A 24,692-nucleotide genomic window follows, 5' to 3' on the forward strand; every position below is an offset into this window, starting at 1 on the left:
TTGTTAAACGGTAAAGATCACCCTGATTCAGAAACGCAAGTGGTCGGGCGAGCATAAAAAACAACATCCACAATACATTATTATTGTTTTTAAATTTCACACTTATTTAAAAATGTTTAAATCAAAAAGTTAGACACCCATGACTATAGGTGGCGCCAAACAAGAGTTCTACGTCAGTTTCAGTGACGGCGGAGTGACCTTTGAACGCGGAAGTTAAATCCCGACCTGTAAACACACATGTGGATTGTAGTGGACCGGTCCTTGCGAGTTGCTAATTATGGATCAGACACAGAACAATATTAAGAAAGCATCTTCTAAAGATTTGTTGACATGTGGTGGCGGAAAAGGTAGAGTACATTATGTAGTTATTTAGCCTTTATCTCTTCTGAATGTGTTTAACATTACTGTAAAGTGTTGGATCAACATAACATCCAAGTTTCTAGATTTATATTCCACTTTGTTTTCAGGAATCCATGAAAAACTTCTGTTGACATCGAAAAGTGGTCATACGCAGACGAAAAGGGTGCCCAGAAGTAATGGTGTGTTTTTATTCTCTTGCTTTAACATGACTAAAACAAACACACAAATTCTGATGGTTTTCATTACAAATGCTATTATAAAGCATCAACTGTTTACCATTACATAATGTTTTGTGTATTGCTGTTTTGCGTGCTTTATACAGTATACTTGTAGTTCCATAATCTGTTTGTGTGGTAGTTTTAGACAGACTACAAAATTTCATACCCCAACTTGCCAAGGCCAATGAGACATTAAAACAGCAGATTGAAGATGCTCCAGCTGGTTTCTTTGACATTGAAAGTGTGGATGATACAGAAAAAGTCATTGAAATGGTACGTCTAGTTTCACACACATACTGTATATGCAAATGTAGTTAATCTATATTTTTCAAACGGAACGGATTTAAAAGCTTCTTTTGTCACAAAATGTCAATTTGTGTTACAGGATGTGGCTCTAGTTGAGCTGGAGGACAGTAGTGAAGAGGAGGATGAATCATCATCATCATCATCGTCGTCATCATCTGAGGAAGGCAGCTCAGAGGAGGAAGATGTTGTTACTGCAATAAAGCTTAAACTTCCAGGAGAGCAAAAGCGAAAAGCCAACATCCAGGAGCTGGAGAAGGAGGGAGAATGAGAGATGCGTTCTTGAACTTTAGAGGATATTATTCAAGCACGTTTTGGTGCCTTTAAATAAAATCCATGTTTTGGAAGCCTCAGTACTATTAGTTTGACACAAGCATGAATCTCAGAAGGCTCGGCCTCGTTTCAGTAGACCGTTTAATTAAAGTTGAGACATCCCTATGCAGAAGGTGACAGTGGTGTGTTTTGAAAAACAAATGTTTAATTCATGTACTGTATATAATGTGAAAACATACAAGTTCATTGAGAAGATAAAACGATTTCTGAGGTTCAGGTGATTGAATTAAGAAAACCAAGTTTTCGCTATTTCCGTTCTTTATTGTAAAAATGGATTACCTACGCTCTTTCAGTTTTTGATCACCGGTAATATAAAGTTTGAAAAAATGTTGTGTGTAATGACATTTGGCAAGTGACACATTCAGAGTGACTGTTAGCTTATACAGAAGACTAAAACAGCATAACATTTCTCTTTTCTCAAAAGCATCACGAGAGATCGTAAACCTTCAGCAGATACTTTGTCATTTTCATTGTCACGATGTTCACATTGTAAGGTTCACAGTGTTGTTTTCTATTATTTGTGTAAATTACTCTTACATCAAACCAAGCCTATAATTTTATACAAAATAAATTACTTCCCTGGAAAGAGAATGCTGTGTTTATATTATTTCCATTCAACATTTTCAATTATCTTATGTCTGTCTGGAATGCAAAATTAAATATATAAAATAAGACAATTTGTCATATCTAATAAAATATATACAGTTACAATAAAAAGGGAGATGTTGAAATGCTATGCATATTATAAACCAGAAAGATTACAAATGTGATGATACAGATTTTGATATGACACTGGTATTAAATATGAAGACACAAAGTCTAAACACGAAGACAATGTGTGTTAAATCACGAGGTGAAAATCTTAATGAACACAAAGTAAAATCCGACAACCACGCATGACTTGACACAAAAACAAGCGATAAAGCAAAATCAGAGTTTAGCTGCACATAAAACATAAAAAATGTGGTAATTAGCTGTGATCAAGGCCCATCATACGGCAGTTTGGCATTGAGTCTGGGCAGAAAGATTGCTTGTTGCTAGTATTTTGATTTGTTAGGATACAGTGTAACAATTAAATCAGCTTATGACACTATTGCGGTTACTTCATAATAATTTAATCATGTAAATTGGAAATTTAAAAGATTAACTAAACTTGTTTCCTTCGGTGCACTTGGAGGTCTGTTGGTTTTTCATTTTTTTAAATGTTTTAGCCAGCGTAGGATGGCAATACTGTCCCGCTCCATAAAAGAGTAAAAAGAGTGATTAAAAAATGTAGGCACATCAGTGTAGTCATGGCAGGAAATGCTCTTCCCTTCCTATCAAACCAGCTTCAAGTAAGACAGTTTGGCCACTTTAGACTGCGTTCATGTCTTCTGAAGTCCTGTCTAGAGTCGGGCTGCGTGTGTTTTCTTAGTACTCCACGGTTATGGCTTTAGTCCGCAGGTATTCGTGCAGGGCATCCTCACCTGGACACACGCATGCATACAAAAATGTCCTCATAAACAAATCAGATCTTAAATGAGACTACGGTGTTAAGAGTGTGTGCTTACCAAGGTCCTTTCCGAATCCAGACTGTTTGAAGCCTCCGAAAGGAGCCGCCACGTCGGTTTTGTTGTAGGTGTTGATGAAAACAGTTCCTGCCTCCAGTCTCTCGCTGACATACATGGCCTTATTGATATCACGGGTGAAGACCCCAGAGGCCAGGCCGAACTCTGTGTCGTTGGCTCTTCTTAGAACATCATCCACATCACTGATACACAAAAGTCAAAGGTGTCGTAAGGTCATTGAATGTTTTGTTAGTCATAAAAAGATTGACTGTATATAGTTATGTAAATTATGTCCTTTATAATGATTTAAACCGTTACATAATAAGTCAATCTTACAAATCATAAAAGTCGTCCAGATCCCAAGGGTATTTTAGTTGCTAAAATTCTAACTTTAAAACCGTCTGTTCATTGAAATCAAATATAATGTTGACCTAAAAATAATTGGAAAAACTTAACTTTAGGAACATTTTAAATGTTGCCTCAAAAATAAACTGTAATAAGTTTAAGGCACTAAAATTATAATAACAAACAAAAACTAAAATAAAACTAAAATATAAATCAGTTAATATTATATAGCAACATAGAAATAAAACAAATTAATTATAAAATGACAAGAGCATATACCAAAATTGCTAAAACTTTAACTCAAATTAACATAAAAACTAAAGATCTAAAATAAAAGCCAATAAAATAAAACTAAAATCAAAACAATAGCACAGAAAGACAATTTACCCATCCTTGAATTTCGACACCACCATAACAGGACCAAATGATTCTTCTTTGGCGATGAACATGTGATCTTCAACTTCTGTAAACACCGTGGGCTCCATAAAAAAGCCTGAACACAGATAAATGCGAATCCCAAATCGAATGATGTTCATGATAAAATGTAACAAAGACGATGCTCATCGTGTCTGGCAGGTATCTGAAGTCTCACCTGGTCTGTCCACCTGTTTCCCACCATAGACGAGCGTCGCCCCCTCCTTCACACCGATCTCACAGTACTCCACCAGCTTGTCCAGATGGGCTTTGTGGTTCTGAGGTCCGTGATCAGTGGAGCGATCCAAAGGGTCTCCGATCTTCATCCTCTTGATTTCTTCAACCTGAGCACAACACAAATATCTACAGTCAAAACCAACATGCACTGTATGAGGTTCACACGCTAATGATAGAAGAACGTACCACTCTAGTGATGAACTCGTCATGTATGGATTCTTCAACAAACAGTCTTCCTGCAGCGATGCAGTTCTCTCCCTTATTGAAGTAAACAGAACTCATGCCCTGCAGCGCACACAGAAAGGCACACAGATTGTTAAATCACTCATTAGGAGGATCAAATCTGAATCTTCTCGTCGTAGTTTTCTTTTCTCACCATGCGGACTGCCTTATCCATGTCACAATCACTGAAGATGATGAGGGGAGATTTACCGCCCAGCTCCAGAGAGACCTTCTTCAAGTTACTGACAGCACAGCTGCGACAGGAAATGACATCATCACGGAGAAGCTCTTTAACATCTCAACGAGCAGAATATTGCGAAATTTCAGAAATGGGACTTACCTCTTCATGATCTGTTTGCCAATGGGAGTCGAGCCGGTAAAACCGAGTTTACGGATATCAGGGTGATCGGACATCCTCTGTCCAACCAGACCACCTGAGAGAAAGACCAGTGTGTCAATCACAACCAGACGACAAACCATTGAGTGCGTTTACATGCACAAAATAAACGGATAGCTATCGAAAATCAGCTTATGAAAGAAACCTGTGTTTGCATGCATAGTAATAATCCGGCTATGCAGAAAACTGCCTGACGTCATCGTCGATAGTGCGTTTAGTCGTTTTGACCTATTTGCATCAACTGCATGACTCAAGAGTGGACTTTTAATGCGTTATTTTACTGTTACTTCCGTTTGGGACTTTTACTACTGCGCTGTCAGACATGCGGACATAAACAAAACTGTGAGTCATTGCACATAGAATCCGAAATTTTCACAGGTTAAAAAATAAACATGAACTCACGTTGTGTCAAACTGGGTTTGATTTTCTGCGTTTTTCGTATCAAGGATTTAAGGTGTTTTGACAATTCAGAGACACCGTACAAACAAGCGCTAAATACAACATAAACGCATACGGAAATTTCGGACTGTATGTGCAAAGACCTTAAGACTGTGCATGTAAACATGATACCTACTCTCTACATGTCGTTCTAAACCTGAATTACTTCTGCAGAACACAAAAGACGATATTTTGAACGCTGCTGCTAATCAGACAACTTTGGATCCTATTGACTTCCAGTGTTTGGAAACAAAACAAAACCATTTTCCTTTGTGTTTCGCAGAAGAATGTGTCGTAAACAGGTTTCGCTTTTTGAGTGAACTTCTGCCCATTGAAATGCCAAGTGTGTCATTATTGTATCTGACCTGATCCTGGTACGATGTTGACGACTCCTTTTGGAATTCCAGCTTTCACCGTCAGTTCAGCAAATTTCAGTGCTGTTAGAGGAGTCACCTGGGAAATCAAAAGAAAAGACGTCACATTTGCATTCGTTTTTTTGTGTGTGTTCTATGATCCGTGTGTGTGTTACCTGGGCGGGTTTCAGGACGAGTGTGTTTCCAGCCGCCAAACAAGCTGCGCTCTTCCACGCCAACATCATCAGTGGGTAATTCCATGGGATCACTATGGCGCAAACTCTGAGAAACAAACAACGCATATTACACACTTACCCTAGTCACGTTTACACACAAACACACAAGAACAATCGCTCACCCCAGAGGTTCTTTCTTAGTGAAGGTGAGGTTGCGGTTGGGTCTGGCTTGGTTGATGGGTATCGTCGAGCCCTGTGGGAAACAGGATATGATGCGTTGATAACAGGAAGTCACAGATACCACTGAAGGAGGGCATAGTAAACACACACACCTGGATCTTGTCGCACCAGCCGGCGAAGTATCTGAAGGTCTGTACAGACATGCCGACGTGTGTTTTTAAAGCCAGCGTGTAAACGGCACCAGAGTCGATGGTCTCGATCGTGGCCAGTTCTTCTTGATGCTCCTCCATCAGATCAGCCAGACTGTTTGCACACAAACAAGTTAACTTAAAGAGATCATGTTGGAGTGGATATGTTCAGCTTCTCAGCGCGGTCTTACCGGTAAAGCAGCCTGCCCCGGTCACGCGGGTTCATTTTACCCCAGGGGCCGTTGTCGAAGGCTTCTTTTGCTGCACTGACCGCTCGGTCCACATCCCCTACTGAAGCATACGACACCTTACAGATCACCTACAGAACGGAGAAGAAACATCAGACATGCCAGAGGTGTGCGCAAACACGTTTGAGATGACTGAACTCACAGAGCCATCTGTGGGGTTGACCGTGTTGTACGTCTTTCCGCCTTCTGCGTCTTCAAAGCTGCCGTTGATGAAACACTGGTAGGGCATTTTCAACGTCATGTTGTTGACTTCTTTTGTCGCATAATCGATGACGAGTTCCTCCTCCTGGTCCTCTCCGCGCATGCGTCGGACGAACATCTGGATGAAGCTCTGGAAGGTGGTGGCCATGTAGACGTCCTCGTTCTGAAGCTGAACGCCTCCGCATTTCTGCTTCACCTCCTCCACCAATCTGAACCAAAGAAATACACTCAACTTAACCTGAAGCAATAACATTGATATAAACCTGAACCGAACGTATGCAAATAAACAAAAAACTACTTTCACCCACCTGACCACATCCATAGAAGCAGCTCCCGACTTAAAGAAATCTGTTGTTTCTTCGATACTTGAAACGTTGCTCAGAATGCCTTTCCAGATAGCCTAGTAACCACAAATAACGCCAAAGGTCAAAATTCTCCAAATGTCTTCCAATTGAATATTTCTCATCATGTGATGTGCACACCTTGATCTCCTCGGCCATCTTCTTCTCCTCGTCTGTGAGCTCCAAGCTGGCGCTCTCCTCTGAGGAGAAGTATTTGGATGCAGGAATCATCTTTCCATCCTCAAACTGCAGGTTCTTTACTTGGAGCTATAAGGTCACACATACACATTTATTATGACTTCGCAGCGCAGAGACGATGCGTTACGAGCATCCAGGCAGTCCAAACCAGAGACTTACCGCTTTTCCATCGGAGCCGAAAAGAAGGAGCCCTGACTTGGTGATGAGTCCAGGCTGGGACGCCCCTTCCACTTCTACTGGCTGACCGGCCGGCACTGAACCGCTTAGCATTGATGAGCTGTACAGTGTTACGGGCTACAGAACACAGCACACGACATTCATGATTGGGAATGAGAGGAAAGCAGATGGGGACCAGGAACAGCTTTGGTCACCATATGAAAGACAGCAGCTAAAACAATATTGACACGTAAATCAAGATCCACAATGCAATGTGTCGGGTGAGGGGTGCGTAAATTGTATTTATTACATGGCACATTTGAATGCTTGATTCTGATTGGCCAGTCGTGACATTCCAAGGGTCAATATATAACAACCGCTCAAAACTAATAACACCCTGTAACCCGGATGCTGCAAATCAATTTTGAGAGGGGCAGTTTAATATTACACAAATATTATTAATAAAAATGTATTTTAATAACATATGACATTATATTTACAAATGATTAAACCAATGTGATCGATCGTGACGTTTGAACGTCGTTTCTAACTTTAAAAGCGAAAGTAAAAGGAAGGTCTTCATTCGGTAGAAATGAGCTAATAAAATAATTCAGTTTTTTGTCATGTGACAAGCAGCCGTGTAATAAGCATGATAATGTACAAGAAGCCAGCTGTTATCGCGAAATAAGCCCCTCCATTGGGAAACAAGACCCTTAGCTTCATGTAGGGTCCTGATCACACTGTCGGGGATTATTTCTGAGATAGCTGCCTGTACATTATGCCTTACGTATCAGCATATATAAGTGTTTAAAAACATTCACACCTTTCCATCAATAGTCACCCAGGCACCTGGAACTTTATCATGACCGCGGATCCAGTTATGCATGGCCTCTGCCGACTGGGCCAAATTGACCTTTAAGTAAGAAAGAGAACAAGATGATGACTTCTACTCAAGAACAAACTCATACACATGAACACATTCCCAAAACAAACATGGCCGAACTTCACGCTGCATACAACACAGAACTAGACTCTCTGTTCCCTAAAAACATCTAAAGAAGACAGCAGAGGTCTCTAGCGGAACAACAGAAGGTGTTGATTTCTGCAAGTTTGCTCACCTTGGCATTGGATTTCTTCTGGATGCCCTCATAACTGGCTCCCTCCTCCACTTGAGGGATCTTGGGGGCTTTACCGTCTGCAATAAGCTGTACAGCTTCAACCTGTTTGAACACAAGCTCGTTTCAAACTCGTGCACTCATGAATGAATCTGGACGAAAATACGGTTGTCAGGGTTACCATGGCCTTGATGCCCTCCGGAAACAGGAAGCGGTTGTATAGGGTATCCACGGTATCGTTGGGATCTACTGAACATTCCCGCTGCAGGAGGACGGGACCAGTGTCCAAACCATCATCAGCCCAGAAGATACTAAATCCTGCTTTCTTATCGCCCTCGATGAGTGTCCTGTACACACACACACACCATCAGGTTTAACAGTATACAACCAACACACTCAGCAATTAATACATCTTAGTATTCATACAGTATATCAAGGGTGAAACTTTGGTTTGAGTGCGGACATAAAATGGGGAATTTTCTTTTAATACAAATCCTATCACAAATTCAAAATGCCAATGTTATGCATTTGTTTTTAATTAGTAACGATTCCCTCAGCTCATGATGCGATTCACGATTCTGATCTCACGATGCGATTTAATCACAATTTATTTTTACAAAATGAGTTGAAACAAATTAGAAATGAACAACTTCTCTTGCATTATTTCTTAAATGCTTCACGTTTCTTTGTATAATAAAATTATGTTTAATTTCAAATTACAAAACTAATATATATAAACAAACTAATTCTGTCTGTGCTTTTCTTGGATTTTTTTGCATTTAAGAATTATCAGCATGTCCATGTTTAGGTTTGCGGTGAACATGGCGGCCCCTGCTGTTCAAAACATGTCTTGCGATTCAGTTTACACCTCCACCGATTCGAATCATCACACATTATAATCGCCTCACGTTGAATCATTACATCCTTATTTTTGAGTGTTTAAATTGATGAAACCAAAAGGTGTTTTTATTGTGTAGTAAACGTTGATGTTCATGAAGGGGGAAATGCGAGTACTGACTGTGAAACGGTGGCAAACATGACTGGTTAACCTTAACCTGCGGTCAGAACTGACTCACCAGTTGATGGAGGAGGCTCCTCTGTGTCTGGGCAGGAGGGACGGGTGGTAAATGATGGAGCCGTGTTTGGGGTGGTCGATCACATTCATCGGGATGAACTGAGAGCAGAAGGGCATGACGTTCAGCTCGGCACCCACAGACTTGTACGCCTCCACCACCTCCGGTATGGGCTCCCCCTTCACCCGCCAGCGCGGGAACTTGAACACCGGCGTCCCGTCCTTCTCTGCCACCGCCGCTGGAGGTCAAGAGAAACCAGTTATATAAGCTAGCTGATATAAAACCAGATCACACCTGTTATAGTCATACTTCACAGAACGACTTATCCAAACCATATCCCTGATATATGAGCTGTGAACAGCTGATGAAAGAATATGGGGTCAAACTTGAGAATAAATGAGAGAAAACACCATGATAGAGATCTCACATGTGTCACAAACGCTCCTCTCAGTAGTGTACTTTTGACCTTTACACTAAAACAATGAGGTCACGCCCTTATTTAATCTACCATGGACGACACCAATAATAATTGTGACCGTAATGTTATAACAGGCATTCAAAGAGGTGATAATTTTCCGAAATCCTTCTGTTTCACTTTAGCCATGTGTTCACGGATGAGTGTCAAATAGAGAATGACTGTAAGTGGTTTCCCAGCCCCCTACGGCACTCCCACAGAAACACAAACTCTCACTGGTCGGTTATCTCCCACCCATCTGATGCTTACCCAGGGGGTCCGCCTTTCCATCCTTATCAGGAACCGTAAACACGCCAACCACTTTATGACCCTGCTTGCGAAGGTTTGTGTATACTTCCTGTCCAAACAGGCTCTGACCAATCAGGGCCAGCTTTAGTTTATTTTGGCAGTAAGCCTGTGTGAAAGATTGTAAAAAGATGATTAAGTAAGAGAAAAGTTTTTATGCTACCTCAATTTGGTTTTAGACTTGTGAACTGTGATAAAAAAAAGTATTTGCAGTTTAATATGCAGTACATATTCTTTCAACACCATGCACTATAACTACATATAACACGTTGAAATGCTTGATTTTGATTGGCCAACGTGAAATTGAGCTAATCAAATATTTCAAATTCACATTTCATGTCAATTTTTTCTGCAATTACAACTTGCTGCCTTTACATTATCCCTTTAAAAAGCATACAGAGTCAGAGACAACATGGATTACTGTATAAGAGTCTGCACGCTTTTCTTATTCATTGTGTTTATTGTAAATCATCACTTGCATTAAGGCATATAGGCTAATAGGACATAACAGTCCGTTTTTTGTAATTCAAGCAGTACAAATGAACCATTATATTGAGTTACTTCTTGTTTCCTATGTGTTGTATATTTAAATTATTATAAATTATTATTGTCTGTCAGTGTTTATTGATTGCATATATAGATAGAACCGCGCATGCGCATTACGTAAAGATTCGAATCCGTTGGTCAGCACCACCACACATTACTATAAATACGATCGACTCGCGTCTTATTACAATGTTATAACTTCTATTCACGATAGGGCACAAATATAAAGTTACTGGAAGAAATAAACGTCGCAAGTCAAAAAGAATACTTGAAAGTTTATTTTGGTTTGCCATCGCAAAAAACAATTCTGCAGTATGTTTAACTATACAGAGCACATGTGAAGTTAATAGATATTTAGGGATCTAGTAGTACAGTTAAAATAGTGCCATTAGTAATACGACCCCCCCTCATATATTCTCGCCCTCTTGCTGACGCAACTCACCAAAGATTTGGACGTAATCCGACCAAAAGCAACGTGGCATGCATTGGTCAAGATCAGTTTAAACATATAAAAGCTGTTATCTGTTGTAAGTGATGGACGTGCATATGGATATATTAAGTGTTTTTACACAACACTGCAGCATTGCACTGTGTTAACGTATATCCACTGACAGCATGCGAGATTGTGTGTGTCAAACCCTCGTTTAATGTCCTTTAAGGCTACCGACGTTTATAAACATGTCGTACAATGTATTTATGTGTGTCGTCGATATAGCACATTTGCACGCACGCATTCATTCATTCGTGACACAATGCAGAAGATACTCACGGAGCTCGTGGAGAATTTCCTCATGATCGTGTTCGCCGTCCACAACATGGCGAAACGCAAAACACACGTTAAAAAACAGCTTTAAAGTCCTGACTGCTGTTACTGTTCTCACACCCGCGCTTGACTGTATTTGGTCTGTTCGACATGAACCAGATTCACTAAACCGTCGCTCGCTGACGTTGTAGCTGCTTTCAGTGCGTGCGCGCTCCCGGGCGCCATTCCGTACGTCACGGGTCTGACTACTATTTTGGTAGTTGCGCGTTCTGGTTTATAAGAGTCTATATGGTGAAATTAATTTGCACACAACACATTTGATAAAACACGTTAAAACATTTTGTTACTGAACTTGTTTTTTTGACAAAATTACTTGTTTTTGCTATTTTGACTTTTTTTTTTTTTGGTGAAATTAATAAATATAATAAAACAATTGGCAAAGCTATGTCTAAATGTTTAAAAAACAAGTTTGTTTTCGCACAAAATATTTTCAATTATTTTAAGCGGATAATTATAAAAAAAACAAATGAAACGATATCACAAATTGATACTTACTGAAGCAACTTCTCCATCCATAATGATATCAGAGAGATGTGATGATTTGTGTCTGAGAGAAAACGGGTGTACAGTTGGTGTTCTACTCAAGACGTGTTATTTAGCTTCGTGATCCCACAAATGGTCATTTCAGTGAACTTTTTCCTGTCAAATATCAGGCTGTTAATGATCCACCAGATGAACTTTGACAGGAAGAAAAAATACAATACAAGTCCCAGGCATTAACATAATGTACCTTGAATGACCCCTTCAATATTAAAATTGTCATAATGCGTCTCCAGCGCAGCTCGTAGGTTTCATTTCCATCTATGCATTTTAAAATTTCCCTTATTTTGAAAGGTATTTGTGCATGCCAAGATGCATCTTCACCTTTTTGAATGAATTACCATGCAGTAAGATAAAAAATACACCTTCATTACTGTTATTATTTTATTTCAATTATTTTCACGGTGAAGTTATAAGAGTGTCTAAAATATTTATTTAAAATTAGCGTCCAACTCAAAACGAAGCACTTTGTTACATTACTATAAAGCTGGACATTTACAATAAAAAGGGCAATAACATCTAGAGCACTTCTGATGGACGCATGAATGAACTTTTGACTCACGGACGGTTCAGTCAGGTCTGTCACAATCAATTCACTTAAAGTACCAGGTTTTGCATCACGGTTGACAACTCATTCAAACAAAACAGTTTCTTGATTAATATTACATCCAAAAATATTGTCTAGACTAATAACATGCTGTTTTTCTTAGCACAGTATTTATTGTACAGCCCAAGCATTGATAAATAACATAGAAGGGGACGGTATGCGTATGATACAGTACCAAGCTTGACCGTGGCTTCATTTTAAAAGTTTCCCATACTGCAAACAGCTGTATCAGCATCTGATGCAAACTGGCCATCCGTGTACTCTGAACATCAAGGTTGAGAGGTATGCAGCAAAAATCAATAATAAAGAAAGCTCATTCAACCTTTCGCCTTCCTCGTAAAAAAGTGTATTCTCAGAGTGCGCATGCAGGAAATACTATTACCTGCGTTCAACACTCAAAAATATTACAATAAGCAATCCCACAATTCCCTGCATCAGACCAAGAACAGCAGCAGAGGCGATCACAGGAAACGAATGCCTGCACCGAACTGCACACCATCACATATCCTACAAGACAAACATGTCACAGTAAGTTCTTAAATAATTGATCGCTAACAACATCGAGTTATTTCATCTATCTTCACCTATCTCCACTTTGAACACCCATGGGGATGCAGTAATTTAGTTCAAGCCTAGCAATGTTCCCCAGTCGCAGAATTATTCCTGCCCCGTAAGACCATCGGATGCATTCTGCTAGCTTCTGTAGATGTGCATGTGGTCCCTCGCCTACAAAAAGATACAGTAGGAACATTTGAATGGAAGACAGATTAATAGAGGCTAACAACGCAAAGGTTTAAGATTAAAGGAAATTGAGAAAAAAAGGATAAGATAAACTATACAAATCTTCTTACAATGAAACAATAGCACCCCCTTGTGGTCAAACGTGTAAGCATATATGAAATTACAGAATCAGCGATATGATAAAAAAAATCATTTTTAACCCTTAGGGGATTTACAAGACAAAATACTGACCATAGTTGAGGTTGCAAAGGTTTCCAGCATTGAGGAAGAAGTGGGTTCTAAAGAGGTCAGCTAGGCCACCCCGGGTCGACCGGAAGGGGAGAGGTGTGTACAGGTGTAGCCCGCCAGCCCAATATGCTCCGCCACCCAGAAAATCACCTGATCAGTTTAAAATCACACAGGAAGGGTCAAATCAGAAACAGAATTGACATTAAATAAAAAGCCAAAATTAGAGTTTTATGGAAAAGCTTGTTTTCTGTGCGTTTAAAAATAATATTTAGATACTTACCTTCGCTTTGGGGGCCTATACTGTACATGCCAAAACCTCGCACACTCGTTGGGCCACCCAGGTAGAACCTGCCAGAAATAAACACGTCGGATAGTTCGTGCAATGGAACGCGAACCTAAAATCCAACAAAAAAGAAAAGGAACAAACCTGTCTGCAATGGATGTAGGTTTACCCCCGATAGGAAAGAGCATCCCTCCCCACAAAGATGCAGATAATACCTAGAGGAGGAGAAAAGCCAATTAATGCCCAAATACTACAAATGTACAGCATTTGTGTATAATTTTAAACATGCCAACAAGTCAAAAGAAGTTAACTAGGCTACTCACAGAACCCCAGAGAAAAGGTTTGTTCAACTGCACTTCAAAGTCCTCCTTGAGAAAGCTGGCATCGCCACCCGTGTATCCTGCCAGTTCCTGAAACAACAGAGCGAACACTGTGAACAAAACTAATGTGTAACAGTACAGCGAAAACCCTTCCCGACACCTTCGGTCAATGACGGACGTTTTAGGCACACTAGCGGTGAATGAAAAACAAATCAGTGCTGATGTGTTCTGGGCTGGTGACCGAACGCACACACCTGGCTGATCCGCAGTAAGGCACCTCTTCGGGGCAAGATGGCAGAATTCCTGGTGTCTACTGCCATTGTGTGCTAGTAAGAGACGAGAAGAGGACATTTGATCAAACGAGTGATCATTTATAGCTTAAGAACATTGGTGTGGGTGTCTGGGGTTAAAGGTGACCCAAGCACAGCTTACAGAAAGGGCCGATTTAAGAGTGTGGCCGCTCTCCTCCCTCACGGCAAATGATGCACTGCGTGCCAAACACCCGAGTTCACGCCAAACACCTTCCCATTTTAAAGTGTGGTCCGTCATCCACAGAGGAAACTGAAAGACACGTGAATCTCACCTTAGCATTCTGTACTTTCAGAGTAAAAACTCAGTAGCTACCGCCGTTCTCTTACATTTAATTCTGTAGAAACCCCCCTGTCTGTTTCTCTTAGTGAGCTCCACGGAAACTGACCTGTGACTTTGTACAAGTTCAACGTGAAGCTACAAAAGAGAAAGAATTCAGTGACATCCAACGCAAGATCTAACCAAATTCAGCAGAACTCCAGAAATCATACTTGCGCTGATAATATCCTGGCTGTGGTTTAAAGAAAGACAAGCCGTAGGATGTTTCCTTCGTCCCATAGGAGAACTGGAAGGTGAGTCTCTCTCCTCGGCCACACATGTTTGGAAGCTTAATACCAAGTACCTACGTAAAAATAAACACACAAATGCAGAGATGATGCAAATGATCATACAAATCATGAGAATATGTGTTTCACGAGCGGCTCTCACCATACTGCCTTCATTGTTTCCCACCATAGTGTTGTAGCTTCCGGTGAGTCGCTTAAGCTCGGTCACATCAAATGTAACATCAAGTCCATTTGGCAGCGCGTCTGCTCCTGAGAAGATCAAAACGATAGTATAATAGAACAGAAAGGTGTTGCGAAACCTGACAGACATGTCATGAGAAATCTCAAATGTTTTAAACGGAGCAATCGAGAGTGAGTGTAAATTGTTTTGAGAGAAATGCAGAAGCTAGAATAATTTCTACTGAATAAAGCATAAATTGGACATCAGTACGTTATGGATGTTGTACCTTCTGAGATGTCGATCACCACCTCCACATCCTTGAATATGCCAAGATGGAGTAATTTCTGTCTGGCCTCGTGGGATTTCCTCATCACCTGCACAAACACTGGCCCCTCAAAACGACTCAACCGATCCTAATAAAACACACCGATCTGGACCGATAACTCACCTCCACCAGATTCCTGGCTGTGAATACATCCGAGATCTCAAAGCCCAAGTAATCTTCTTTAGTTCTGCCTAGTCCTGAAATGTTGACATGTTGAACAACAACCTGGATCCAAAAACACAAAACACAGCGAGTTACTTTTGCAATACAGTACAGTGATGGGAAGAAATAATCACATGTTACTTTAAAGTACACAACTGTACATTTTGTAATGTAACTTTTAACGCAACTTACATCTTTATTTTCTAAAATCTCCTGCTTAGTTTCTTGCCCCGCCTCCATCACCTCTACGTCATCCGGGTGAACGCCCAGGTCTCGCCCAGACATGGGGAACGAATCCATACTCTACAAAAACACGACGATGTCCATTTATTGTACATTATGTAGTCATATACAAGCCCCAGCTGAGCATTTGGGCATTTAAAGTTTTGACGTCATACATTATAAAAAATCATTCTGATCACAAGAGGTCACAGACATTTCAAAGCCAATTTCACGCAGAATCTTTTAAGAAAACAATCAACGTTACCCTTGCGTGCACCGTCCCCATTGTCCCGTGCAATGATGTCCTCAAAACGCGTTCGAGACACCCGGCTGACCGCAGGAATATAAAATATCGCAATATATTATGAAGCGGTGAACCCAACCCCCTTCAAGGAGGACGCCATGACACGTTCCGCTTTGCGATACAGAGCGCTGATTGGCTGAGCGGTACCCTGTGTGCGTGCGGCTGTATTTATTGATTTATATGCAGTTTTATGACATATTATATATATTATCACTTTGATATTTCAATATAACGTTGATATGTTTTTTAACTTTATACTTTATAGACCCCTGCTGAGCTTTGATTTACTTCATTACTAAATGAGCAAAAATATGAAAGCTGAAAACTACGCATTTCCCCAAATAAAGGTGAATTTATATTAAGACATAATGAAAATGTTAATATTTTTAGTTAGTTTATTATTTTGTTTCAGGAATTAGTATGCTATTCTATAACTACACAATGTTAACATTGACGCACTTTACTGTGAATATTTGTGTCCGCAAACTGCATAATTGATCTAATTAGCATTATTAATAGTGCATTGTAGACAAGGGCTTTCCTTATTAAAGATATATAGTTTTCAGTGTTTATATGTTTATCAAATATCAAGTTGTGTATTTTCACAGCATAAAACATAATCTCTTAATAATGTCCAGAGAACAAGAAGAATCAATACATTTTTTAAGGTAAATGCACATATATCTGTGGCTTCAGATCTGTTCCCTCACACTTCTACATTTATTTATTTATTAATGAAGAACAGTTTGAACAGTATATGCGTGAACACTTAGATCGCTTTTCTCCTAATGTAGTTGTGATTAGTTATGATAACCTCGAGTCGGACCACAAACACGTAGTTCTTCTGTTTGGCCAGCAGAGGTCACTGTAACATCTCTGATTTGTTCGAGTCCTTCATTTTATTTCCAAACTTTGGAGAAATGTTTTTTTTTATAGCGGCAACTATCTTGCTTAATATTAAGTAAATATTAAAAAAGCGAAATTTCTTTAGTAAGTTGAGAAATTCTGGGCCTGACATCGGAAACCTAAAATCTTTACATTACATATATTTTACATGATTGTATAAATAACTGTCTTCAAATCTGATATCACAGATGAATAGCTATAATAAATAAAAACAATTAATTAAACCTTGAAATGGCGCAATTTGGACGAAGAACACGGGATACTTATAAATGCGTAAATCTCTACTTTTAGGAAAATATTTTAATAATTAAAGGGATCTATTAAAACAGTAACACATCGTTTATTTAATTAAATTTTCCGGGACTCGCCTGAACACTTAAATAAATGGAGGGAGCAACTCTATCTGTGCAGTCATGCTCTCTCTCTCTCTCTCTCTCTCTCTCTCTCTCTCTCTCTCTCTTCTCTCTCTCTCTCTCTCTCTCTCTCTCTCTTACGCTCTTTCTCTCTTACTCTCTCTCTCTCTCTCTCTCTCTTTCTCTCTCTCTCTCTCTCTCTCTCTCTTACGCTCTTTCTCTCTTACTCTCTCTCTCTCTCTCTCTTACTCTCTCTCTCTCTTACGCTCTTTCTCTCTTACTCTCTCTCTCTCTCTTACGCTCTCTCTCTCTCTCTCTCTTACGCTCTTTCTCTCTTACTCTCTCTCTCTCTCTCTCTCTCTCTCTTACTCTCTCTCTCTCTCTCTCTCTCTCTCTCTCTCTTACGCTCTTTCTCTCTTACTCTCTCTCTCTCTCTTTCTCTCTTACTCTCTCTCTCTCTCTCTCTCTCTCTCTCTCTCTTACTCTCTCTCTCTCTCTCTCTCTCTCTCTCTCTCTCTTACTCTCTCTCTCTCTCTCTCTCTTTCTCTCTCTCTCTCTCTTACTCTCTCTCTCTCTCTCTCTCTCTCTCTCTCTCTCCTTTCCCATCTCCTCCTCAAATGTGTGCAAACCAATCAGCGGGCGTCGCGAGACATCGAGCTCTCAGCTCTCTCTGGCAGCAGCAGGAGAAACGCTCCTCTTATCAAAGAAACGCACAACTGGAGAACTCCATTCACTCCCAGTGTAGAACTATGGGTCCTGTCTGCTTTTCCTGGGACGTCTGTTTGCTTTTCCTCCTCATAAATACTTTCGATGTCATGGGAAATGTCGGAGTCGCAGGTAAGCCTTTTTCTCATTTTACGCATCATTTCAGGTGAAACTTTAAATAACTGATAAGTATTACTGTAATGAAAATATTTCATGTTGCACATGTCCATTTCAATAATCGATATTATAAAGCATATTTACTTATGATTGTGTTTAGCCGGTGGTTACCTGAAAGGCTTTATTTCTGCATACTCGGTCACACTTTGGTGAAAACCGTGGGTTTATATTATTGACATAACTGGAAATAGCATGTTGAATATCTCTCTAGGGCGCAAATCTGATTTAACGCAAAGCATTACGCCTGATGTTCCCTAATAAGAGAATTTGGATCCCATGGGGTGTATGAGGCTCTATGATGGGGTCGATTTTGGGGGCTTATCGACCACTCACTCCTCCGCGCTTATCGATGCGTATTGTGTCTCAACATAATGAATGCTTGGAAAATGTCAATAATGAAACACACAAAACAGTTCGGTTCTTTTAACCTCGGTTTAGGATTTGATGAAATAGATGTTTTATGAAAACAGGTGAAAAAAGAGTCCTGCATATTACTTGTCTCCAAATTATAAGTTCATTGGAGTTTTTGGCCATTGCGCGTTAGAGTCTCGGGTATGTGAGCATTTTCAAACGGAAATTATTTGATTATGCATCAAATCACGAGACACTCATCCAAATATTGACTCTATTTGCCCTTATTGCGTTTATATGTTATGAGTTTGAATGATTTGGGGTGTTTAGGGTTTGATCACGGGAGCGCGCAGCGCGTTGCGCACATGGTGCGGAGCGACTTTTCTGCCATGGTTGTGTATTAAGTTGAATATTCTAATGGATTTGAGTATACTAATGATGATACAGAATAAATTGATTCATTCATTCATTTATGTCATTGCCTTCACATCTGAAGTTCTGTGTACCTGATTATTTTGGACATTGCTGGGCTTGGGTGAAGCAATCCATATATTGCTTACATTTAAAAGTATTTCTGCTCATGTGTTCTGTATCCTGTTCTGGAATCAGCATCTTTTCAAGCCAATAATACGTGATAATAATACACAGCATCAACCTCTGCCACACCCGTATTCCCCTGTTAGAAGAAATAGATTTGTCATGAAGACTTGAGTTTGGTCTAGTCCAGTAAGAGATCAATTTGTTTTTTTGATTGACGGTGTGCTCCTCAAAGAGATGCAGATGCTTCTGAACTCGTAAACGCCCTTATTTAAGTTTCAAGATTGACAAACGCTTTCTAAGAGAAAAATCATTTAACTGGCATCTTCCTGCTATTTTGAGGCTTTAGGAAGCATTAGTTTTTTGACATTTCTCCTAATAGAAATAAACAGAATTATCTGTTCTTTCAAAATATTTGATGAGAAACTATGCAGGATTCTTCTCAGAAAGTTGGATTTCTGGATTTGCCGTCTAGAAGAAACAATAGCAATTTTTCGACATGTGTACAAGCATTTAGCTAAGTCTTATTCCATGCGTTTACCCCGCAGATGCAGACGAATGCTCTGAAGCCACTGACGACTGTCACATCGACGCTCTGTGCCAAAACACTCCAAAATCCTTCAAGTGCATCTGCAAGACTGGTTACAAAGGAGATGGCAAGCACTGTGAAGGTGGGTCAGCCGGATCTTTCTTTGCCCCCCATTATCCACCGTCTCGCACACACACAGTTTCATTTCACTGCATTAGTGAATTAGGGATGCACCGATCCGATACTCTGGATCGGAATTGGGGCCGATCCAGGTCTTTTTAGCTGGATCGGGTATCGGACTGACGGGTTCTCTTCAGTCCGATCCGTTGCGATACCCGTGGATGTTACTCTAAAGCTTCATAAAGGACTTACTATCAGGAAATTACCATAAACGTTGTCATGCACTGTTTTCGATGTCATGTATTTTGATAGCTTTGTGCGAGGAATAAACCAATATAGCATAATTAAAAAACTCTGACCTCCGCTGGTGCGGTCATCTGTCAATCTCAATCCAGCATGCGTGTGTCCGGGAACAGTCAGGACGTTACTCGTTCAAAAGTTTTCAATATTCTTCATAATCACTAGATAGTAGACTGTGGTTTTGTTTAAAATGCATTTTGCCGGAGACTGTACTCGCTGAGTGTAACGTTATTAGATTCAAGCACTAGAAGCGGTCTATGTTATGCGTCATTCATACATAACTTTAAACTTTAGGATGGATTCAATGTTCTATGATTTAAACACATAACATATCTCTTCTCTTTGTGTTATAACTGTTTTGAACTTGGGAAGCAAAGATCCCCGCGACAACAGGATCATCTCTATCCGGGATGCGCGTGAGTGAAGCGGGTGCATTAAGCGCATCATTCTGCGTCCAATGCGCATGACTTTAAATAACGTAGAAGCGAATGTATTAAGCGCATCATTTTGTGTCCAGGATGTGCATGAGCGAGTTTGGTGACTTTCATATTGTGATAGCTTTGTGTAATAAACAGATTTATTTGTTAAACATTTTGTAAGTATCTTTGCTTTATGAGACCACATTTTTGTTTTGTATGTATTTTTAAGTTTAATACAGCACTTAATTACATTTAAAAAAATCATACTTTTAAGTAAAAATACTTAAGTAAAGGAAAATGGTAGATTTTAATGTACTCATGGATTTAAAGTAAAAAAAACATTTGTTTATGGACTGTAGTGGAGTAAGTATGATGTGCTTCATACTGTAGGGAAATATTTTTGTCCAAAGTACTCTGATAAAGTACAGATATTTTAAAATGTACTTGAAAGTAAACATGCTTAACTATCCACCTCTGGCAATAAAAGTTAAAATATGGAAGTCTACTTTGATCATGAAAAACAGTGCTAGTATCGGATCAGAATCGGTATCGGCCGATACGCAGAATTCAGGTATCGGAATCGGATCGGAAAGGAAAAAGTAGTATCGGTGCATCCCTATAGTGAATACATCTCATCCCGTTAAAATCAGAGGAATATTCTCCATTAACACAACCCTTAGACAAACCTATCTGAGGGTTTAGCAAATATAAAACAAAACTGTTTGTGAGGACATTTAAAATCACATCACAGTCTCCGGCGGGTCATCCAGATGTTAGTCGGCTCCTGCCGAGGGTCTTAATTAGTGAGGAGGAAGTGCGGTGTGAAGGTGAGAGGTGCTTGGAGGGTAAAACCTGCTCTAGTCTTTACACCTCTCTAGCGTTCTGCCTGACAGCAAACACACACACTGTTACAAATACACATTATGGCACTGCACCACACTGACGCACACATCTATTGTGCATGTTTAAAACGTGATGATGCATTGCATTTTTTTCACAGTAATGATATTAGTGTTTCTTAGTATTTGGATTGTCCCCCGTTTGCTCTAATGACCGCATGCACTCAAGCTGGCACAGACTCCACGAGTTTGATTTGTGAACGTACCAAAGAACATCCTGTGCGCTTTACTGGAAGCAAGAATATTTGACCTTTTTGACACGAAAGTGTTTCTATGATATGCGTCACAAGTGGGCTTACGAATGATTGGTGACCTTGTCTCAAATATGTATAACTCATTTTACATCATAACTCTACATTTTCTAAAACCTTTATTTAAGATTCAAAGTCAAAAATATCCCAGTTGCACTAGGAACGAAGAACGTTTCTTAGGAATTATATAAGTGATGGTGCTCTTCCAAAAGCCTTTAGTTACCAAGATGGGAGTTTGTTTTATGGGCCCAGGTTGCGTTAACCCAGGAGGAATTTGTGTACAGGACAGACCGAAAGGGACACGCATTTCTCCTCACGTCTGCTCTCAGACTTTGAGGGCACGAGGCACACGGGCGTAAACTAGTTAGAAAGGTGCGCCGAGCGTGATGCCGTTTGGGTTTCCTGTTATTGTACTCGGTGTTCTTCTGTTCTTTTCGCCCCTCCGTCTTGCTGTTTTACCCACATGTGTGGAGCTTGTGTTTCAGGGTGAGAGGAAATGTGCTCTCTACCTATTATGAAACCTGAAGCCTGTTCCTCGATGCCATTAATGAATTAGGTGGATTCGAAATGGCACCGCACCAGACTGCTCCTCTGCTAACGCTCGACACTCGGAGGCCAGACGGCGTGGGCTAGAACAACATCTTTTATTTTCTCTGAGGAAACACAGGGAATGTTCTGGACCTCTTTACTCCCACCTTCAGACCGCAGTCTACACTTCGAGGGCAATGAGGCTGTCAGTTACGCTGAATCCGAAGGGGTTAGACTTTGGTGTGTTGGTGTTAACTATGCGTGCGTGTGTACGTCTCCACTATTATAAACCTCACGTTGCCTCTCTCTCTCTTGTCTGAGCGGACATTCCGTCCATAGTGAAATGTGTTGTGGGAAGGATGGGGGGTGTTTCGTCTGAAGCCCATTAACACCCGTATACACCACCCCATCCACCCTCTAATTAAAGCCCTGCGCGTTTGCCTTTGAAGGAAATTAAGAAAGAACTTGCTAAACGCATGGGTTTGAGCCGCCCGTCTACTTTGGATGTCGGCGAAGTGTGTTCAATGTGAGAAGGTGATTTATACTTGTTTCTCCGAGACAGCAACGGGAATAAACACGGAGCCGGAGGAGTACATTTTTTCTTCGGAGACGAGACGTCTTCTTTATGAGATCTTAATCAAGTCCTTTTCATTTATTGATCATGTAAATTGATTCATTAGTGAGGTTGATCAGTGGACGGGACCCCCTTCAGTCCTCAGAAATGTCAAATCCTCTGTGATGAGTGATGGATTCACTCCTGTGTCTGTTTGCAGGGGCGGAGAAAGAGATTAAACAAATCCCGTAAATATGACTCAGCGTCAGTCTTCTTTTTCTAATCCTGTTTGTTCCTTTCTCATCTGTCAGTGAAACAGGTCGCCGTTGAAGTGCACTAGTCTTGTAAGTCGGATCGTGGTGTAATTGTGATGGCGTTCGTGTGAATGTGGGGGTGGGAGGGGTCAGCGAGGAGGAGACCGATAAATGGAGTGAGAGACAGAGGTGTCGGCGCAGTACTAGGCCATTGTCTGCCTGGCGTCTGCCGACTCGTCACGGGGCTGCCGATGTTCCGATTGGCTGGCTAAGTGTGGCCGCCCTTCATCACTGACCCTCCCCTCGCAGGACACGTCAGAGCGCCGCCACACAGACAGACATACACGTACACTTTAGATGCGGAAAAATCGCTCCATGTGCTGAACACACGCCCAAGCGAGGAAGCTAGTCCATCATATGTCATGATTGGTACTAATGCTTATTAGAGACACACACATGGCCCACGACAGCACACACTGGCCCTGTTTCGTACAACAAAAATGCAATTACAATGACAGGACCACATGTAACATGTGAGTATCTCTGGGGGAGTGATGTTTCGTGGCCTGGACGCCAGCCAGTCACGTCTGTTTGATCATGAGTGACCGTACGCCTGTGTCTTTTGCAAAACTTGATGTTATGATGCTGCAGTGTTCTGGGTGGTTGTCAAAAGTCCCGTCTTCAACTTATTGTGTCCATCTCAGTTTTAGGCTTATTACGTTATTTTGGCGATGATCAGATCTGGGAGGATGAAAGAGAAAGCGGAATAAGATTTGCCAGTCATTCATCTAATTATAGTTGTTTTTTTTTACCCGCAGCACTGCCACGGCTCATAAAAACCGCGTCTGAGATTATGTGAACTGAAGGAGGGAGAAACCTTACGCAAACGCACATTAGCAAGGTGTCATAGTTTGTCTCTCACTTCCCAAGTTGACGAAAATCTGTTTGGCAAGGGCTCTTTTCCAATCCCCCTCTCCCCATGACGTGTTTTCCAGCAGTGAGGATTTGGTGTTTTTGCAGATAGTGTTTGAAGGCCGTTGAGGTGTCGCCCCCCGCCGGCTCCACCCCTGCTGAGGTGATAACGGAGGTGCCTAATCTGAGCGTAAACACGTCTCCTTCCATTAGAGATGTGCACGTGTCGACGGCGAGTGACAGGCCAACACTGTCGGCTCTCTACTGGCTGATGTCAATGACAGCTCCGGGTCAGGAAGTTTATCAGCTGGAAGCTCACTAGCCATCCACACAACCCCGGCCCTCTCCACATGCACCGCACACACACACTATTAGCCTTGCTCACCTCCACAACACACACAGTTAATAGTGTTAACGTCTTTACTCACCATCTTCTTTTGGTTGGATGTTTTGTCTGTGTAATGTCACTGATAAAGAGAATTTACTTTGAGTTGCAGAGCTCCAAAATCAATCTGAAAACATCACTGTCGATTCTCATCTCTTTCTCAATTACCTTCAGGGGTTTTTCTCCATCCGTCTTAAGCCAGTTGCACATACAATCTGAAACTTTGGGTCCGAAATTTTTGCACGTTAAAAAATAATTACGAGCCCATGTTGTGTCAAACACACACTGCCTCTGATATTTTGGTCCATCGTAAAAAAATTTGGTTTTGTTTTCTGCGATGTTCACATCTGTAGCAAGGATTTCGAAAGGTGTTTTGACAATTCAGAGACACCATACAAACAAGCGCGAAAAACGCATCTGAAAATTGCTTACTTTTTTCAGCTGTGCTCTTTAGAGCATGTATGCTCGACTCTACCAATTTATACTAAAACCAAAAACTTATTTAAATATAATAAAAATAATCAATTCAAGAATGACATGTTTTTTTAGATATGAGTTAAGTAATCAGTGCCTC

At 40.7% G+C, this 24,692-nt stretch overlaps 4 protein-coding genes across 8 annotated transcripts in view; 2 read left to right on the forward strand and 2 right to left on the reverse strand.

The window, feature by feature from the left end:
* The first annotated feature begins 207 nt into the window (after positions 1-207).
* On the forward strand, positions 208-1,152 carry nopchap1 (NOP protein chaperone 1). The gene is made up of 4 exons (XM_056748389.1): positions 208-347; positions 468-539; positions 718-851; positions 964-1,152. Exons 1-4 carry the CDS (start codon positions 278-280, stop codon positions 1,150-1,152), a joined length of 465 nt encoding a protein of 154 aa, XP_056604367.1. The 5' UTR covers positions 208-277.
* Positions 1,153-1,454: 302 nt separating this feature from the next.
* aldh1l2 (aldehyde dehydrogenase 1 family, member L2) lies at positions 1,455-11,803 on the reverse strand. Of its 2 annotated transcripts, none has more exons than XM_056748388.1 (22): positions 11,668-11,803; positions 9,768-9,912; positions 9,047-9,281; positions 8,152-8,317; positions 7,974-8,075; positions 7,679-7,768; positions 6,859-6,993; positions 6,643-6,768; positions 6,469-6,560; positions 6,102-6,369; positions 5,903-6,030; positions 5,676-5,826; positions 5,526-5,596; positions 5,344-5,449; positions 5,180-5,267; positions 4,320-4,413; positions 4,134-4,233; positions 3,944-4,042; positions 3,699-3,864; positions 3,494-3,599; positions 2,765-2,964; positions 1,455-2,680 (listed from the first exon to the last, which is right to left on the reverse strand). In XM_056748388.1, exons 1-22 carry the CDS (start codon positions 11,686-11,688, stop codon positions 2,625-2,627), a joined length of 2,745 nt encoding a protein of 914 aa, XP_056604366.1. In that variant the 5' UTR covers positions 11,689-11,803; the 3' UTR covers positions 1,455-2,624. The 2 variants fall into 2 exon arrangements, with proteins under 2 accessions (XP_056604366.1, XP_056604365.1); XM_056748387.1 differs by lacking the exon at positions 11,668-11,803 and adding an exon at positions 11,119-11,291.
* Positions 11,804-12,082: 279 nt separating this feature from the next.
* Positions 12,083-16,061, reverse strand: samm50l (sorting and assembly machinery component 50 homolog, like). Its single transcript, XM_056748473.1, has 15 exons — positions 15,901-16,061; positions 15,606-15,716; positions 15,375-15,476; positions 15,213-15,300; positions 14,909-15,015; positions 14,692-14,822; positions 14,530-14,617; positions 14,324-14,452; positions 14,146-14,217; positions 13,895-13,981; positions 13,716-13,786; positions 13,569-13,636; positions 13,292-13,438; positions 12,904-13,045; positions 12,083-12,826 (listed from the first exon to the last, which is right to left on the reverse strand). The coding sequence occupies exons 1-15, from the start codon at positions 15,919-15,921 to the stop codon at positions 12,781-12,783; spliced, it is 1,410 nt and encodes a 469-aa protein (XP_056604451.1). The 5' UTR covers positions 15,922-16,061; the 3' UTR covers positions 12,083-12,780.
* A 1,792-nt stretch (positions 16,062-17,853) lies between these two features.
* Positions 17,854-24,692, forward strand: part of scube1 (signal peptide, CUB domain, EGF-like 1) — a 54,039-nt gene continuing 47,200 nt past the window's right edge. For 3 of the 4 annotated variants that reach the window (XM_056748044.1, XM_056748045.1, XM_056748047.1), the window contains exons 1-2: positions 17,854-18,035; positions 19,517-19,639. In XM_056748044.1, coding sequence (XP_056604022.1) covers positions 17,948-18,035; positions 19,517-19,639 — 211 coding nt within the window. In that variant the 5' untranslated portion in view covers positions 17,854-17,947. The remainder of the gene's footprint in view (positions 18,036-19,516; positions 19,640-24,692) is intronic. The other variant, XM_056748046.1, reaches the window with a different exon arrangement.

Source organism: Triplophysa dalaica, chromosome 5 (assembly GCF_015846415.1).
Source record: "Triplophysa dalaica isolate WHDGS20190420 chromosome 5, ASM1584641v1, whole genome shotgun sequence".
Taxonomy (NCBI): Eukaryota; Metazoa; Chordata; class Actinopteri; order Cypriniformes; family Nemacheilidae; genus Triplophysa; species Triplophysa dalaica.